The 19,525-nt window shown below is 44.3% G+C and overlaps 1 protein-coding gene across 2 annotated transcripts in view; it reads right to left on the reverse strand.

Moving 5' to 3' along the window:
• Positions 1-413: 413 nt before the first annotated feature.
• The window catches only part of LOC122815112 (zinc finger protein 260-like), a 743,919-nt gene continuing 724,807 nt past the window's right edge, over positions 414-19,525 (reverse strand). Inside the window, exon 8 of one of the 2 annotated variants that reach the window (XM_044087356.1) lies at positions 414-5,575. In XM_044087356.1, coding sequence (XP_043943291.1) covers positions 3,855-5,575 — 1,721 coding nt within the window. In that variant the 3' untranslated portion in view covers positions 414-3,854. The remainder of the gene's footprint in view (positions 5,576-19,525) is intronic. The other variant, XM_044087357.1, reaches the window with a different exon arrangement.

A 19,525-nucleotide genomic window follows, 5' to 3' on the forward strand; every position in this document is an offset into this window, starting at 1 on the left:
CTATTCAGTCGCATACCGCCTACTCAGAGGTGATCTGTGCCTGACGTACAAGGCCATGTCCAATCCTGAATTAATGGACATGCTCCACCTCAGAAAATCCAAATCCATCAGAGCGACGAGAACAAGTGACTTAAACCTCAACACAGAAATAAATAGAACGTGCTGGAGGGACAGATTCATAACCCAGAGGCTCCCTACACTCTGAAACAGAATCCCAGTCCATGTTAGGCAGAGCCCCTCACTGACTCTATTCAAGAGAAATCTCGACGAGTGGCTGGGAGATCGTAGGTTTACCCTGGGGGTCATCTCTGTGTCACTACTAGACAGAGGCATAGTTAAGTAAACCCTAAAAGGGCGTAGTATTCTCCTCCTAAGGGGTGGTGTAAGCCACATACACTCTGGCTAGGCTTATAAATGCCCTAGGGCAGATAACCTAGTACGAACCTATGAACCTAGCTCAAGTTCCTTTATATCGCATTCCTGTCTACAATGATATCTTCTTAGCACTACAACGGTCTTGTTTTAAACACTGCTTGTGCACATTTATCAAGACCAAATACCATTCTTATAGCATCTGACAAGGTTTTAACCACTTGTAGTTGTGTTTTCAACTCTATTTGATAAACTATACAATTTTAAGTCATTCACAAAAAGTACATGCTTTCTGAAAGCCAGAGTGTTAACTGTGACCTAATCTGTTAAGTAAACAGCTTAATGGGTTAAGGGCAAGACAAAACAACAGCAGTGAGAAATAATCAGCCTGGAATATCCCCCTTTGAATTTTTATCCATGAGATAATTTTCCCTACAGCATGGCTTAATTGCAAAGTGGTTTGCCACTGTTTCATGGTCACAGTAATGTAATTGATCAAAGCAGGATGTATCCACTTCTAAAAGAACTTCTTTACCCATGAATGTGGGATGCTCTCAAATGCTTTTCTGGAATCTATTTATACCAAACTTAGACTTCTCCCCTTTTTGCAGTTCTCTATTACATCTTTATTGAACACCATGATCTTTTGTTCATATGACTTTCTTTTGTTACCCTTTTGTTCTATTGCCATGAGTTTTTTTCTTCCTAAATGAGTATAAAAACTCTGCATCAATTCCAGCATACAGTTTGTACATCATCAGAAGGCAATTTACTGGTCTACAGTTTTTAAGATGGCATGCAGGTTCACTCTTAGGGACGAATATCATGTCTTCCTGTTGGTGTCTGTTTGGGATGTACACATAAGTTCTTACTTGAGGCTAAATCTGTGTGCAAAGATGTTAATACTTTTGGCCAGATATTAGGTACTGCATCATGGCCTGGGGTTTTCTAGTTAGCAGTTTTTCTTAATTTTGGTTCAGTGTCTCTGGCTATTTCACCCCATTTCATATCCTGTACATTTTAACTCCCTATGGTTTCTTTTAATTTTTCTGTCCCTCCAGGATCTTTATGTTCCACTGGATTTTCATAAATATTTCTCCAAAATGTGTCTGTTTTTTTTTCCTTTGGTAATGTTTCTATTCCTAGTTCTCTATAAAAATTTTTGTGTCATCAATGAATTGCTTACCTTGTACTTTTCCTTTATATTTAACTGCACATTTTCTAAAAGGTTCTGCCTGTGTTGACATCTTTATTATTTGAAATAGTATATGACAGATCCTGGGCCATTCTGATACCATGCATTGCTTTCATTACGTCTATCTTTTATGTATTTTTGGTGATTGGTTCCCTCTTCGATATTCTTCTAACAGTGACACTTTTATTCAGTGCTTCCATGACAGGCATTTTATTTCTTCCTTTCCTCTCCCTTATTGCTCTGTTTTAGTGGTAGGACTGTTATTAATTTAGCTGCATAGTAATATAATGTGTTTACAAACCAACAAAACAGACTGCAGCAAGGAAGAGACACTCCACTTAATGAAAATGATGGAAAAAACTCTCCTAAACCTCGGAGACTGAAAAGGAAGTCACCAGCTGAAGAAATATGATGAAAAATTAAAATTGAATATTTAATACCTTAAGCTTCCACGAGCTTTTCATCACCAACTTCATCAGAAAAAACAAAGAATGGAAATGTCACCAAACACCTTCCCCTTAAATACAATTAACAATTATCATTAAAAACACCTTATAAGTAACATAATTACCTTCTATTAATGTTTACACCCAACACAATGTAAAAACAAAAATACAATGAAAAATATTAAGCAACAGTGAATATATACAGTTTCTAATGAATCAATCCAATCTACTACTATGCGAAAAACTAACATGTTACAAATATACAAATAAAGGATGCTTGCGTATATTTAAACATTATGGACAGACTAACCTTCTGTATTCTATCAAGATCAAGTATTACTCAAATCTAGTAAAAACCTATTCTACGCTGACATTTTTATAAGTATAAAATACTAAAGTACAAAAATAATATGTAAAGAAAAATTAATTTCAACAAAGTCAACTGGTGAAACTAGTCTAAAATTTTAAACTAAAGGAAAGAATCCAAGCAAAATAAATTTTTACCTATTTAAGCTCCTGAGTCTCAACATGCATGTAATGGATCGTTTACCATTAACACCTGGGTAATGGCAAGCGTTTCTGTTTTCTTCGTTTTTTCTGATGAAGTTGGTGTATTTATGCTGACGAAAAGCTCGTGGAAGCTTAAAGTATTAAATATTAAATTCTTCATCATATTTCTTCGGCTGGTGACTTCCTTTTCAGTCTCCAAGGTTTAGGAGAATTGTTTTCATCATTTTCATTAAATATAATATGTTTACTTATACTGCAAGAATTTCTGTTAATCTTGAGTATTATGTTCCTCTGTTTATTAAGACTTAACATTTTGGGTCTGTCTTACTTTCTGTAATCAGTTTCTTTCATCAATCTTATTTCTAGACATCTCTATTATATCAAGTAACTTTTCCCTTAAACAATTTACTTCTAAACTGAGGGTACAACTTTTCTGAGGGCATTCTATAGAAAGTTATGAGTGCCTTCCAGTGGCATAGCCTCTCCAGTTGCATTCTGCGTTATCTGCTGATCTTTCAGATGGGAAATCATTGGCCCATCACTTCACAACACTGCCTGCATCAGAGTTGCCGCTTGTTTCCTGTTCCTTCCCCTTGTTGTGAAACTCCATCTGAACTTTTGTTCACCAGCCTAGCATCATTTTAAGGTATGTGTATCTAGAAATTTTTTCAAACCTCAGTTATACTGCAAGTATGTTACTGTTTTCATGAGCAGCACTGTACATTATCTGGACACATTTTCTGGTGAAAGCGTTTCCTAATCTTGACCTTCCACACTATGACCTACTGCCTCAGAACTTCTAGGTTTTTAAGTGCTTTCATCCATGGTTTATCTTTCAGTTGCTTGGGTCCTAAGCCATCCGTTGTAATTTCTTCAAACATTAATACTTTTAATACAGTGACTGAAACGGACCCCACTTTTACGTTAGGGCATTTTTAAAGTTAATGAAATCTGTACTACTTCACTCTGTGACATCTGCCAAGAGTGCTCTTCTTTTTTTCACTTCTCTTCCCAGTGTGTGTTGTCTCATGGTAGATAAGGTTAGACATGCACAAGAATCCTTTGTTACATGTTGCATTTATATGGCTTTTCCTTAGTGTGACTTGTCTCATGATATGAGAGACTAGCTTTGTTTGACCGTCTTTTGTCACACGTTCCACATTTATATGTTTTTTTTGCCACTGTGAGTTCTCTCGTGATGTTTGAGGCTTTCCTTGAAGAGGAAACTTTTGTCATATGTTGCACATTTATACAATCCAACACCAGTGTGGGTTTTTTCATGACCTCTAAGACACTTATTCCTACTAAATCTCCTGTCAAAAAATGAGCATTTATATGGCTTCTCCCCAGTGCGCATTCTCTCGTGCCTTGTCAGCCGAGACTTGGAAATAAATTTCTGTCACATGATGCACATTTATATGTTTTTTCCCCAGAATGGGTTTTTTCATGGCATCTGAGATTAGGCTTCTGTCTGAACCTTTTGTCACATACTGTGCATTTATATGGTTTCTCACCAGTGTGCGTTCCTTCGTGGCATACAAGATGGGACTTTCGTATAAATCTTTTGTCACATATGTCACATTTATAAGGCCGCTTCCAGTGTGCGTTTCTTCATGAACTAATAGGTGATACTTCCTTAAGAACTGCTTGCCACATGTTAAACATTTATGTGGTTTCTCACCAGTGTGGATTTTTTCATGAATTAAAAGATGAGACTTGTCCATAAACCTTTTGTCACAAGTTGCACACTGATACGGCTTTTCACCAGTGTGCGTTCTCATGTGATACGTGAGGCCTTGCTTTAATGGAAAACTCCTGTCACACTTTGTACATTTGTACAGCTTTTCACCAGTGTGGATTTTCATATGATAGCTAAGGGATTTCTTATGAAAGAAACTCTTGTCACATGCTGTACATTCATACAATGCATCACCTGTGTGGGTTCTCTCATGATCCAAGAGGTACTGCTTCTCACTAAACCCCTTACCACAAGATGCACATTTATAACGCTTTTCTTTGTGTGTTCTTTCATGAGATACTAGGATCGCCTTTTGTGTAAAGCGCCTATCACATGTCGCACATTTATATGGCTTCTCCCCACTGTGGGTTCTCTCATGCAATACAAGGCTACGTTTGTATATAAATCGTTTACCACATGTAGTACACTGATATGGTTTCTCACCAGTGTGGATTTTCTCATGGGATAGGAGAAGTTCCTTCCTTGTAAATCTTTTGTCACATTTTGCACACTTATGTGGTTTAATCTCACTGTGGACATACTTATGGGATGTGAGAACACTCTTACTTTTAAAACTCTTATCACATGTTGAACATTTATATGGCTTCTCTTGAGAATGTGTTTCCTCATGTCTTACAAGGTGACCCCTCTGTTTGAATCTTTTACTACACGTTGCACATTTATACGGTCGATCTCCGCTATGAGTAGTGTTATGAACTGTGAGCTGGCGTTTCCTTATAAAGGTTTTGTTACATATTTCACATTTATGTGGTTTCACACCAGTGTGGATCTTCTTATGATATGCAAGATTGCGCTTAGCTTTAAAACTCTTGTTACATGTGTCACATTTATATGATCTATCAGAAGTGTGTACTACTTCATGACACATGAGGGACTTCTGAAATGTAAAACTCTTGCCACATGTTGCACATTTATATGGTTGTTCCCCAGTATGGATTCGTCTATGGTGTGTGAGATACTGCTTCCACCTAAATGCTTTGCCACATGTGGCACATTTATATGGTTTTTCTCCAGTGTGGCTTCTGCTGTGGTATGTGAAGTTCTGCTTCCGCATAAACATTTTGCCACATGTACATGTATATGGTTTCTTCCATTTTGTTAATTTGTCCAAATGTTTCTCCCCACTGTGGGGTCTGTCATGGCATTTGAAGTTCTCCTTTCTCTTTATAATCTGAAGGGAATCATGTCTTGAAGACGTGCGGCATGTGGGGCTCTTGGCATGTTTTGAATTCAGATATTTCTTCAGCAATGACATCAGGTGTTGACTCGCACAGGGTTGCATGCTCCTGTAGGCTTAATGTGAAAATTTTATGAGTTCAAATCAGAACAAGGTAATCATTAAAGAATACTAATTCCCTCCTTCTTCAGTCATTTATGCAGCTTACTATTCATATATATAAAAACATTTGCTTTGCCAACATTTGGCTATACTGATGCATAAGAAATTGTTTGTAAAACAATCTCCACAACACAGCCCAAATGATTTTGTGTATTTTTTTTGTCCATGCTATGGGTATGCATACACAGTAATATAATTAGTAAAAGGACTAGCACAACCAAAGGAAAACATACTGACTCTAATTCCATGCGTTTTAGCAGGTAAGAAAGGAGTACAGGAGATGTATGTTGTCATCTGACATTGCTGCTAGGGTGGAGTATTACACACATACTGCTACCATGCAATAACACAGAAAGAAGACCTACACCTAAACAGGCAGCCCTTCTGCATACAACAGAGTCACATGGTGTCAACTTACTTCAGCACACAGGCACAGTGTTATAACAGACTGACTGTGGCAGCAGATCATGTGAACGGAATGCAGCACAGATCCTGGTCTTAGTGTGTCAATATGTAGAAGATGACGCACACACAAACTCACAGACAGATGCGCACGCATGCGCACACGCACAGACATGTGTACACGTGCAGAAATGCACGCACGTACGCAGACATCCGTGCGCACATGCACACACACATGCGCAGATACACAAGCGCAGACATGCACATGCACACGCGCGCGCGCGCACACACACACACACACACACACACACACACACGCATGATGATGGCAATTTACGACAAGTTTCACCATGAGCAGCAGGTAATATATTACAGGCCTCGATGGGAAGAAAGAATGGATGAAACACTATACCTGTAGGTCCCATAAAAAAAAAACCTGGAGAAAACATCTCCAATCATACATGTGTCGACACAGGCACTGTCAAATTTGCAGTTCCCAACTGTAATTCAAAGGTTTGTAAATATGATCCCTGCAATTACTGAAAAAAAGGCAAAATAAACAGGGAATAGTGAGAAATTAACATTGCAGTTTTCCCTTAAAGTTGTTTTACATAGGGGTGCAAGTCTTCTATAACCTGCAATGGGGGGAGGGGGTAGATCCCACTGAACTTACACATGCCAACCATTAGATTCTCACATCTCAAAGAAAAGGGAATATTTTGAGAAACAGGAGTCTCAGATTTAGTATGTGTAGGACATAATTTTTGCTCACTCTTGCTACTGGGATTCACATTAACAAGACTTGGAATATATCATATCATATCAGTACCCATACTGGCACTGCCAGGAGTGTTAGCTCTTTCGGGATGTAGTAAACAAAGCAGACCTGATGATATTTGTGTTTTGCTATCACTATCAAAGTAAGGAATGATGACAGATGTAGAAATTATAGGTTCATACTAGGCTATCTGCCCTGGGGCAATTATAAGCCTAGCCCGATTCTGTATGGCTTACGCCACCCCTTGATTTGAGTATACTGTGCCCTTTTTAAGGTTTAGTTTACTGTGCCTCTGTCTAATAGTGACTCGGGAGTAATCCCTGGGACAAACCTACGATCCCCCATCCACTTATCGAGATTCTTCTTGAACAGATTCAGTGATGTGCTCTGCCTCACATGAACTGGAATTCTATTCCAGAGCGAAGGGAGCCTCTGGGTTATGAACCTGTGCCTCCAGCAAGTTCTATTTATTTCTGTGCTGAGGTTCAAGTCCCTCGAGTGTGTGGCTCTAAGGGATTTAGATTTACTGAGGTGGAGCATGTCCATTAATTCTGGATTTGACATAGCTTTGTATGTCAGGCATAGATCGCCTCAAAGTAGGCGGTATGCAACTGAGTAGAGCTGGAGTTTTTTTTAACCGAGCAGCATATGGCATCTGTTTGAGACCCCTGATCCTCTTGGTGAGATACTTTTGGGGTCTAATTGCTGCAGGTGTCGGGTAAGGTACATCCCAAAAGGGGCATTGTATTCTATGATAGGCCTGATGAGGGATGAATAAAGGGGCACAATTACCTCTCTTGATCTAGATGTGAAACCCTTCATGATGAGGTGGGCTATGTAGAAGGTCTTTCTAACCACTTTGGCAATGTGGTTTTCAAAGGAGAGATTGCTATCAACTTGGGTCCCCAGGTCCCTAATAACTTTCTCTGTACTTAATGGGTTTCCGCCTATGTGGTAATTTGTGGGCACATTGTTTATGCCAAAGGGTATGACTAGACATTTTTTGGCATTTAGCTTTAAACCATGGCGCTGGCACCAGTTATCTATCTCTGTGAGACCTTTTTGAAGGATGTTTGTGTCAGCTGGAGAGTTGATTATGGCGCCCAGTTTGCAGTCGTCTGCGAACTTGGTGAGCCATAGTCCTCCCACGTTTGCCTGTACCTCGGAAAAGTATATACCGAACAAGAGTGGTCCCAGGACAGAACCCTGTGGGACGCCACTTGTGACCGGTCTGACATGGCTCCAGCAACTCTCACTCTGTGGATTCTGTCTTTGAGCCAGTTTGCGACCCATCTTGTGACATAGGGGTTTATATTTAAGCTGGATAGCTTATCTATGATGCCCGAGTGGGGTATTGTGTCAAATGCCTTTGCAAGGTCCAGATAGGCTGTGTGGACTACCTTCCCTTCATCTATGGCTTTGGTGACTGTTTCAAAGAAGTCAACCAGGTTCAAAAGACAGGATCTGCCCTTGACAAAGCCGAACTGGGTAGGATCTAGTGTCTGTAGCTCCCCAATGTCTTTGTTTATGAGCTCCAGATGATCCTCTCCATAGCCTTGCAGACTAAGCTAGTCAGGCTTATGGGGCGATAGTTTCCAGGGTCCGTAGAGGCTTCACCTTTGTGGAGTGGGACCACTGTTGCTGTACGCCATTCTGTGGGCACATATCCTGTAGTGAGGCTGAGATTGTATAACTGTTTTATTTGAGGGATTAGTTCCTCTTGTAGTCCATGTAGGACGCAACCTGGGACGCCATCTGGTCCCATGGAAGCAGTGTTTTTTTGCTTTGGAGAGGGCAGCCTTCACCTGAGCATGTGAGATGTTTGGGAGGCAGCCCTCTGCCAGGATAGATACTTGCTCTTTTGGGGGGGAGGGGGTGGAGAAGTTTGCACTGAACCTGTCTGCCAGGATATTGGCGATGTCTGTGGGTTCAGTGTATTTTTTGTCGTTTAGAATCAACTCAGAACAAGTCTGGGAGTTGCATCCCAGGTTTCTAACATAACTGAAAAAAGCCTTATGATTGTCTTTGGTGTCCTGTGCAATTTTTCTCTCGAAGCTGGCCTTGGAAGATTTTATGAGGGATCTTAATTTTTTGCTAGTACTGATCAGAGATGCTTCCCTATTAGGGATTTTGCTCTATCATGTAGTAGCTTCCTCCTTCTGTTGTACAGTTTATTTATGGCAGGGGTCCACCAGACTGGACGCCTGCCTTTGGATGATTGGGTCTTGGTTTTGTTTGGGATAGCATGATCCATGCATTCCTGAAGATGTCTGTAGAATGCATTTATATAGGATTCTGCAGTTTGGGCTGTAGTTTCCACTGGCCCTGGGGCCTTGAAGGATTCCACTTCGGTTTTGAGAAGTGAGAAGTTCGCTTTTGAGAAGTTTTTCACTGTGGTTTTCTGGGCTGGAGGTGGAATTGGGATCTGGACATCCAGTGAAATTAATTTATGGTCTGATCTTACCAATGAGGGATATACTTCTGGTGTGGAGCATAGAGTCCCATGTTGGTAATGATCAGGTCTAGTATGTTGTCCCCTCTTGTGGGAGTGGTGACTAGTTGTTCCATAGTATTTGAGTTTATAATTTCCAGGAATCTTTGGGCTAAGGTGCTGGGGCTTGAGTAGTGCTTCCAGTCAATGTTTGGGTAGTTGAAGTCGCCCAGTATAATGGTGTTCGGAGAGATCTTCATGTTCTCCAATGTTTTCAGGAAAGCCGAATGGGATTCCTGACTGCGAGGGTGGTCTGTAGGATGCTATAAACTGAAAAGCAGTCTTGCCCACTGTTAGTTGCACATGGATGGTCTCCGATACTTCGTGCAAAGCCACTAACCTGGAGGTGTGGATATCCTTGATAAATATGGAAACTCCCCCTCCTTTTGTGGTTCGGTCTGGGTTTTGGGGCCGAAAAGCATGATATGAGGTATAGCCTGGTAGTGCTGGGGTGCTCTCTGGAGCCGTGAACCAGGTTTCTGTCACTGCACTGATATCGATGTTCTCCATACTGAGGAGAGCTTACCACAGCAGGAAGTATATCAGCACCACATTATCAATGGCTCTAGGTCAGACCGGTGGGCACCATAACAAAATAAGCCAACAATCGCATTACAATGAACTTGTGCATAAAATCCATTGGGTACATAAAATGTGGGCTGGTAGATCACGCTGCATGGTACACAGCAGCTGACCCACCACCTGTCATGCACAAATCTCGTCCATCTTTACTGGCACACAGATACATATACAGCATGGTAGGCACACAGTGTAAGTACATGCACGACCACAATACTACTGTATCACACACCGACACACACCTACAGCATGGCAGGCACACAGTGCATGCACATGCATGATCTCACACACCTACAGCATGGTAGACACACAGTTTAAGTACATGAATGATAAGAAAACTACTGTATCACACAGACACACACCTACAGCATGGTAGGCACACAGTGTATGTACATGCATGACCACAATACTACTGTATCACACACAGACACACACCTACAGCATGGCACGCACACAGTGTATGTACATGCATGATCAAAATACTATTGTATCACACACACACCTACAGCATGGCAGGCACACAGTGTATGTACATGCATGATCGCACATACCTACAGCATGGCAGACACACAGGGTATGTACATGCATGATCAGAAAACTACTGCATCACACAGACACACCTACAGCATGGCAGGCACATATTGTATGTACATGCATGATCAAAATACTACACATGCATGATCACAGTACTACGGCATCACACACAGACACATCTACAGCATGGCAGGCACACAGTGTATGTACATGCATGATCACACACACCTACCGCATGGCAGGCACACAGTGTATGTAAATGCATGCTCACATTACTACTGTATCACACACCTACACCAAGGCAGGCAAACAGTGTATATACATGCATGATCACAATACTACTGAATACCACACACACCCCTACAGCATGGCAGGCACACAGTGTATGTACATGCATGATCACAATACTACTGTATCACACACAGACATACACCTGCAGCATGGCAGGCACACAGTGTATGCCCATGCATGATCACAATACTACTGTATCACACACAGACACACACCTACAGCATGACAGACACAGTGTATGTACATGCAGGATCACAATACTACTGTATCACACACAGACACACACCTACAGCATGACAGACACACAGTGTATGTACATGCATGATCACAACACTACTGCATCACACAGACACACACACCTACAGCATGGCAGGCACACAGTGTATGTACATGCATGATCACAACACTACTGCATCACACAGACACACACACCTACAGCATGGCAGGCACACAGTGCATGTACATGCATGATCACAGTACTATATCACACACACGTAGCTACAATATGGCAGGCACACAGTGTATGGAAATACATGTGCATGCATGATCACAATACTACTGTATGACACAGACACACACCTACAGCATGGCAGGCATACAGTGTATGTACATTCGTGGTCACAATATTACTGTATCACACAGACACACCTCTACAGCATGGCAGGCACACAGTGTATGTACACGCATGATCACAATACTACTGTATAAAGCACAGACACACACCTACAGCATGACAAGCACGCAGTGAATATACATGCATGATCACAATACTACTGTATCACACACAGACGTACAGCATGGCAGGCACACAGTGTGCGTACATGCATGATCACAAAACAACTGTATCACACACACACCTACAGCATGGCAGGCACACAGTGTATGTACATGCATGATCACAATACTACTGTATCACACACAGACATACACCTACAGCATGGCAGGCACACAGTGTATGTACATGCATGATCACAATACTACTGTATCACACACAGACACACGCCTACAGCATTGCAGGCACACAGTCTATGCCCATGCATGATCACAATTCTACTGTATCGCACAGACATACACCTACAGAAAGGCAGGAACACAGTGTATGTACATGCATGATCATAATCCTACTGTATCACATGCAGACACACCTACAGCAGGCACAGAGTGTATGTACACGCATAATCACAATACGACTATCTCACACACAAACCTACACACACCTACAGCATGGCAGGCACATAGTGTATGTACATGCATGATCACAATACTACTGTACCACACACAGACACACACCTACAGCATGACAGACACAGTGTATGTACATGCATGATCACAATACTACTGTATCACACACAGACATACACCTGCAGCATGGCAGGCACACAGTGTATGCCCATGCATGATCACAACAGTACTGTATCACACACAGACCTACAGCATGGCAGGCACACAGTGTTATGTACATGCATGATCACAATACTACTGTATCACACACAGACACAGCATGGCAGGCACATAGTGTATGTACATGCATGATCACAATACTACTGTATCACACACAGACACAGACCTATAGCTTGGCAGGCACACAGTGTATGTACATGCATGATCACAATACTACTGTATCGCACACAGCCACACACGTACAGCATGGCAGTGGCAGTGTATGTACATGCATGATCACAATACTAATCACACACACACACATCTACAGCATGGCAGGCACACAGTCTATGCCCATGCATGATCACAAAACTATTGTATCACACACCTACAGCATGGCAGGCACACAGTGTATGTACATGCATGATCACAATACTACTGTATGACACACAGACACAGCATGGCAGACACAGTGTATGTACACGCATGATCACAATACCACTATCACACACAGACACACCTACAGCATGGCAGGCACACAGTGTATGTACATGCATGATCACAATACGACTGTATGACACATAGCCACACACGAACAGCATGGCAGGCACATAGTTTATATACATGCATGATCACAATACTATTGTATCACTTACAGACACACACCTACACCATGGCAGGCACACAGTGTATGTAAATGCATGATCACAATACTACTGTATCACACACAGAAACACACCTACATCATGGCAGGCATGAGGTGTACATACATGCCTGATCACAATTCTGCTGTATTCCAGACATGCACACACCTACAGCATGTCAGGCACACAGTTTATGTACATGCATGATCACAATAATACTGTATCATACAAAGACCTACACCTACAGCATGGCAGGCACACTGTGTTTGTACATGCATCAATACTACTGTATCACACACACACACACGCAGCTAAAATATGGCAGGCACACAGTGTATGGAAATGCATGTCCATGCATGATCACAATACTACTATATCATACACAGACACACACTTACAGCATGGCAGGCACGCTGTATGTACATGCATGATCACAATACTACTGTATCACACAAAGACACATACCTACAGCATGGCAGGCACACAGTGTATGTACATGCAAGATCACAATTCTACTGTATCACACACATAGCCACACACATACAGCATGGCAGGCACATAGTGTATGTACATGCATGATCACAATACTACTGTATCACACACACACACCTACAGCATGGCAGGCACACAGTGTATGTACATGCATGATCACAATACTACTGTATCACACACACACACCTACAGCATGGCAGGCACACAGTGTATGTACATGCATGATCACAATACTACTGTATCACACACAGACACACATCTACAGCATGGCAGGTACACAGTGTATGTACACGCATGATCACAATACTGCTGTATCACACATAGCCACACACATACAGCATGGCAGTGACATAGTGTATGTACATGCATGATCACAACACTAATCACACAGAGACACACACCTACAGCATGGCAGGCACACAGTCTACGCCCATGCATGATCACAAAATTAGAAGTTATGTACCTACCATAACGTTCCATGTTAGTTGTCTTCTCTCGCCTTCTTTCTTGCTGGATGGGTTCGGAGCCGATCCTCGGCTCCGACTCGGCACTTGCTTTAGCTCGAGAACTCCTTTTACCAGCTCGAGGCAACCCTATATCCCATGATGCAAGGCGGAACTACCTCAGATCTCGTTTGGCAGCTAACTGACCCTGCTAAAGACTATCCTAACATAATTAGGAACCATGGTTCCTAAAAGAAGTCCTCATAACAATGCTCCAGAGGAAGCAATCTAATAGGAACTCTCCAAGATCTGTCCAGACCAGGGGAAGGAGGGAGGGGCAGAAAGAAGCGAGAGAAGACAACTAACATGGAACGTTATGGTAGGTACATAACTTCTAAATGTTAAGTTGTCAATCTCGCCTTCATTCTTGCTGGATGGGACCGCGTCCCTAGCACCTGTATCCGGGTGGCTCAATGGAACAGACTCTTGAGAACTGTGGAACCAAAACTGGCCCTATCTCTGGAGGCCAAATCCAACTTGTAATGAGACACAAAGGTATGAGGCGTGGCCCAAGTAGCTGCTGCACAAATAGTGTCAATGGGAAGTCTATCCTGAAAGGCTACAGAAGTGGATAGACTCCTGGTCGAATGTGCTTTTGGCTTAGAAGATAGTTGTTTGCCCCTTAGAGAGTACACATAGGAAATGGTGGAAGTCAACCATCTAGATAAGGTCACTTTAGAAACTGGAAGACCTAACCTGTTTTCTGCATAGGAGACAAACAATTGGTCTGATTTTCTAATTTGTTTAGTCCTATGCAAGTAGTACCTGAGCTGACGATGGACATCCAAAAAGTGCAGCTTCTGTTCAGCTCTGTCAGAATAGTTAGGAAAGAAAACTGGTAGATCTATAGATTGGTTAATATTGGTTTGAGATACAACCTTGGGAAGAAAGGAAGGGTTAGTTCTGAGCGAAACCCTATCCTTATGAAAAACCAGATAAGGTGAATGAATACAGAGGGCCTGAATCTCAGAAACTCTTCTTGCAGAAGTAACAGCCAGTAAAAATATAGTTTCCCACGTCAATAACTTTAAAGAACAAGTAGCAGACGGTTCGAAAGGAGGTAGAATTAGGGATGCCAACATTAAGTTTAGATCCCATTGCGGAGGAGGATGTTTCACAGGCGGTTTTAGGAGAAAAACTCCTCTTAAAAAGGCCTTGCATAACCTATGAGACATGATGTTATTGTCATGCAAGCCAACATGATACTTGGAAATAGCAGCCAGTTGTACTTTGACTGTAGATGACGAGGATCCTGAATGAAAAACCTCCGCCAGGAAATCCAAAACAGAATGTACAGGAGCGGTAAAAGGATCAATATTTCTGGCGTTTGCCCAAATTGAAAAACGTCGCCACTTGCTAGCATAAATAGTTCTAGTGGACGACTTTAAAGAAGACACTAAAATGTCTCTGACTGAGTCAGAAATCATTGGTAGCCTGGCTAGGGAAGGAAGTGGAGCAACCAAGCAGCGAGGTTGAGAGAATGAATGGCCCGGTGCTGCTGACCCGACTGGTGGATCAAAAGATCCGGAACTGGGTCCAGATGCCAGGGCTGCACCAGAAGATGACGATGTAGAGATGGAAACCAAATTTGTCGAGGCCAATATGGAGCAATGAGGATCAATTTGGTTCTCAAAACGGTGGCTTTCTGAATGACTTGTGGAATCAATGGAAAGGGAGGAAAAGCATAAAGAAGTCCCCGAGGCCAATCCTGGGTTAGAGAGTCTCTCAAGGGTTGGCCTGGAAGGAAATAGTGTGAAGTAATCTGGGCACTTGCTGTTTTGAGGGGTAGCGAAAAGATCGCAACAAGGAGTGCCCCACTTCAGAAAAATCTGATCTACTACAGATTGATTGAGAGACCACTCGTGAGGCATCAGAATAGATCTGCTTAGCCTGTCCGCCAATAGGTTGGACCTGCCGGGATGTGCGTTGCTATCAGAAACCGCTGAGAAGAGATCGCCCATTGCCAAAGTCTGAGAGCTTCTCGACATAAGGGATAGGACCTGGTTCCGCCCTGTTTGTTGATGTACCAGACCACGGACATGTTGTCCGTCTGTACTGCAATAGTCCCGTGGGAAGAAAGTCGCCGAGGGCTTGCAACGCGTTAAAAGCACTGCTCTCATCTCCAGGACATTTATGTGCAGATGGTATTCTATGGGTTGCCACGTCCCGTGGACCATCCTGCCCTGATAATGCCCCCCCACCCGATCAGGGAGGCATCCGTGGTGACTGTGGCAACTGGAGGAGGGGGAACAAAGGGTCGGCCCTGATGAAGAAGAGGGGAAGATATCCACCATCGTAGATGAGCCCTGCACGACTGTGTTACCAAAATTTCGTGTCTCATAGGCAGATTGTGGTATGACCACTGCGTGAATAACATCCACTGCAGGAGACGCATGTGGAAGCGAGCCAGTGGAAGAAGAACAATGGCCGCAGCCATTAGGCCTAGAACTTTCAAGACAAACCTGGCTTTGATCTTGTTGCTTAGTAACAGAAGCTGAACAAATTTCTGGATGTCCAGAATCCTTTGATCTGTTAGCCTGGCTAACATTTTGACGGTATTTAACTCTGCGCCTATAAAAGTGATAGATTGGCAAGGCAGCAGAGAGGATTTTTCGAAATTTACCGAAATTCCCAGTTTCTTGCAAAGCTGTAGGGTGTAGTCTCTGGACCGAAGAAGCTGATGCTTGGTGGTGGTGGAGAGGAGCCAGTCGTCCAAATAAGGAAACACCTGGAATCCTCGACGTCTCAGGTGAGCTGTGACCACTGCCATGCATTTGGTGAACACTCTGGGGGCTGAAGTGAGGCCAAAGGGCAGTGCTCTGAATTGGTAATGACTGGCTCCCAGCCGAAAGCGGAGAAACCTTCTGGAGCGTCTGTGAATCTTTATGTGATAGTACACATCCTGAAGGTCTATAGAGCACATCCAGTTGTCCTTGCCCAGAAAGGGCAGAATGGATTGCAGCGTGACCATCCAGAATCTTGCCTTCTTGACAGACTTGTTTAGTCTGCTTAGGTCTAGTATCGGTCTCCAATCTCCCGTCCTTTTGGGGACCAAAAAGAATCTTGAGTAGAAGCCGGATCCTACTTGGTCTGCCGGCACTGTCTGGATGGCTCTTTTTTCCAGGAGTTTTGAAACTTCCTGTCTTGCCAAATCCCTTTGACCGGGTGAGATGTCTGGAAGGGATTGTAGAGGCAGGAAACCTTTCAAAGGGGATTTTGTAACCCTCGGATATGATCGACTGTACCCACCTCTCTTGGGATAGGGATTGCCAGGCTACTGGGTACAGTGAAATTCTTCCCCGACTGCCTCCAAGGGTGGACAGTCGGGCAACACCTCAGGGATGCTGAAAGGGCTTCTCAGGAAGAGACTCCCTGTTGCCCTGGTTCTGAGGACCCCCTGCCTCTAGGGCGGCGTCTTATTGTTACCCCTCTGCCTCTGGGGTAAACTGACCACGTGTGTCCGGTGTAGCTCCTTGGGCTTTGAACCACATCTTCCCCCCCTTCTGACCCTTGGGATAAGGTCTAGAAGGAGTGGAAAACTGGACTCCAACGGCAGAAAGAGTTTTACCGTCCTGCTCACATCTGGTCAAAGTATCCTTCACCTGAGGTCCGAACAAAGCCGAACCGTCAAAAGGGGTGTTGGTGAAGGACGCCTTAAAGGGGTCCGCAAAATTACACAGCCGCATCCATGCTTGGCGTCTAAGAGCAACACCTGTGCCTGCGGCCCTGCTCGCTCCATCGGCCGCATAAGATATGAGCCGCATGGAGGAGTTAGATATGGAATTCAGGATAGCAAGCTGTGAGGCAATCTTTTCCTGAGCCCCAGCAGCAGAAGGATCCTGGACTACTTCTCCCAGTTCCTTGAGAATATCTCGTTGAAGCCTGGTGAAGTGACAAAGGTAATTCAGCGAACGCATAGCAAAGGTCGCTGAAGAAAACATCCGCTTTCCATACCTGTCCATGGTCCTAGAATCCTTATTAGGAGGATGGACAGGCACTGAAGGATCCGCCAGTTCCTTCTTAGTGGCCGCCACCACCATAGCATCCACAGAGACACCTTTGGACAGGAACTGTTTATCCGAAGGGGCCGTGATGAACTTGGATGGTCTCCTGGGGACAGGTTCCACAGAATCTGGAGCCGCCCACGCCTTCCGAGCCACTACCTGCATGAGTGGGTCGAAAGGCGGAGACACCCAGGAGGTGGAGGGTCGGGATCCAAAAGCCTCCAGGTATACCGACTCATCCTCGGAGGGGTCAATGGAGGGCCAATTCCCCCTCTGTTTGAGGAGCTCAAGGATGTCTGAAAAGGAGACATCCTCAGAGGGGACCGTGGGGAACCCTCCGACTCATCTAAGTCGGTATCAGATGTAGTAGACTCAGGGGAGTCTGTGCGTTTCCTCTTACACGTCCTCTTCCGAGGGGGTTCCCCTGCATGGTCAGGAGAAACCTCGGAAGAGGAGGAAATTCCCAGTGGGGAAACCTGGGGCGATGGATCCCTGGGCCTGAGAGCAAGAGGCTGGCAAGAGGCATCTGCAGGCACTGATGAGGGAGGAGCTAGAGGGATAGACCGTTGACCAGGCTCAGAGGCCAGGACACTCCTCATCACCTCAAAGGCTCCTCTCCCCGGGAGACCGGAACACACCCGCTCCGAAGAAACAGGAATGGTCGGCTCCAAGGAGAGAGAAGGCTCCGAGGCCGATGTCGGCGCCGAGCTTACCAAAGCGAAGCCCGAGAGGGAGAGCGGGGTCGGACAAGGGTCTGATGCCACTAGCCCCCTCGGAGCCGACAGTGGAAACCCGACGACCGGATCCCTCCAAGGAAGGTCTCAAGGAGGAGATCGGAGCCGAAGACGACGGAGCCGAAGGATGTATCGGCTCCGGCATCGAAACAGTCGCTGTCCCAAGAAGCTCCGGCTCCGAACTCTGGTGTGGAGTCGGAGGAGGAATCTCAAGAATCGGGGCTATAGCCGAAGTCTGTTGAGACGGGCTATGGAGCATTTGGGCCAGTGCCTGAGACTTCAACAGCCTGCTTACCACCCTCTCCAAATCGTGGTCAGACAGCCTAGAAGATCTCGAAGATCGGCTCCGATGGCTCCGCTCCGACAAAAGAGGAGACCCCGGAGCCGAGTGGATACTCAGTATTGAAGGGGACCGGGATCTCTTACGGGTCGAAGCCATCGGAGCCAAAGTCCCTTGAACCCCAGATGGAGCCGAGAATATCTCGGCTCCGATGCTGGATAAAGTGTCGGCTCCAGCCGGAGCCGACAAGGCCACAGTAGTCAGGGTATCGGAGCCGGCCGGCACCGAACCCACTACTCGAACAGAAGAAGTATCGACTCCAGCCGGAGCCGATATCGGCTCTGACGGAGCCGGAGCCACCGGAGGAGGCTTGGACACTGTAGCCTGAACCTTCGGTGGCTTAAGAGGTTTTCCTGACCCTGACTTAGGAGGAGAACCTTCAGGTTTAAGTAAACCTCGGAGGATTAATTTGTTCCTCCTTTCCTGCAGGACTCTCTGGCTAAAAGCATGACACAACGCACAGGAGTCCTGCAGGTGCAAAGGCCCCAGGCAATAAACACAAGAAGTGTGACCGTCTGTCAGAGACATTTTCTGACAGCACTGGTCACACTTCTTGAAGCCTGAGACCTTGCCTTCTTTTGACATCCTAGAAGGGAGAAACACAAACAGTCCCAACAAACACACCAATTAATCCCTTACACAGACACACAGGAAGGAATAACTTGGGGAACTAGGCCTGACTAAAAACTTTAAACTGAAACTTTTTATAAAAGTTTAAAAGGAAGGGAATAG

Source organism: Protopterus annectens, chromosome 11.part0 (assembly GCF_019279795.1).
Source record: "Protopterus annectens isolate FY-2018-M chromosome 11.part0, PAN1.0, whole genome shotgun sequence".
Taxonomy (NCBI): domain Eukaryota; kingdom Metazoa; phylum Chordata; order Ceratodontiformes; family Protopteridae; genus Protopterus; species Protopterus annectens.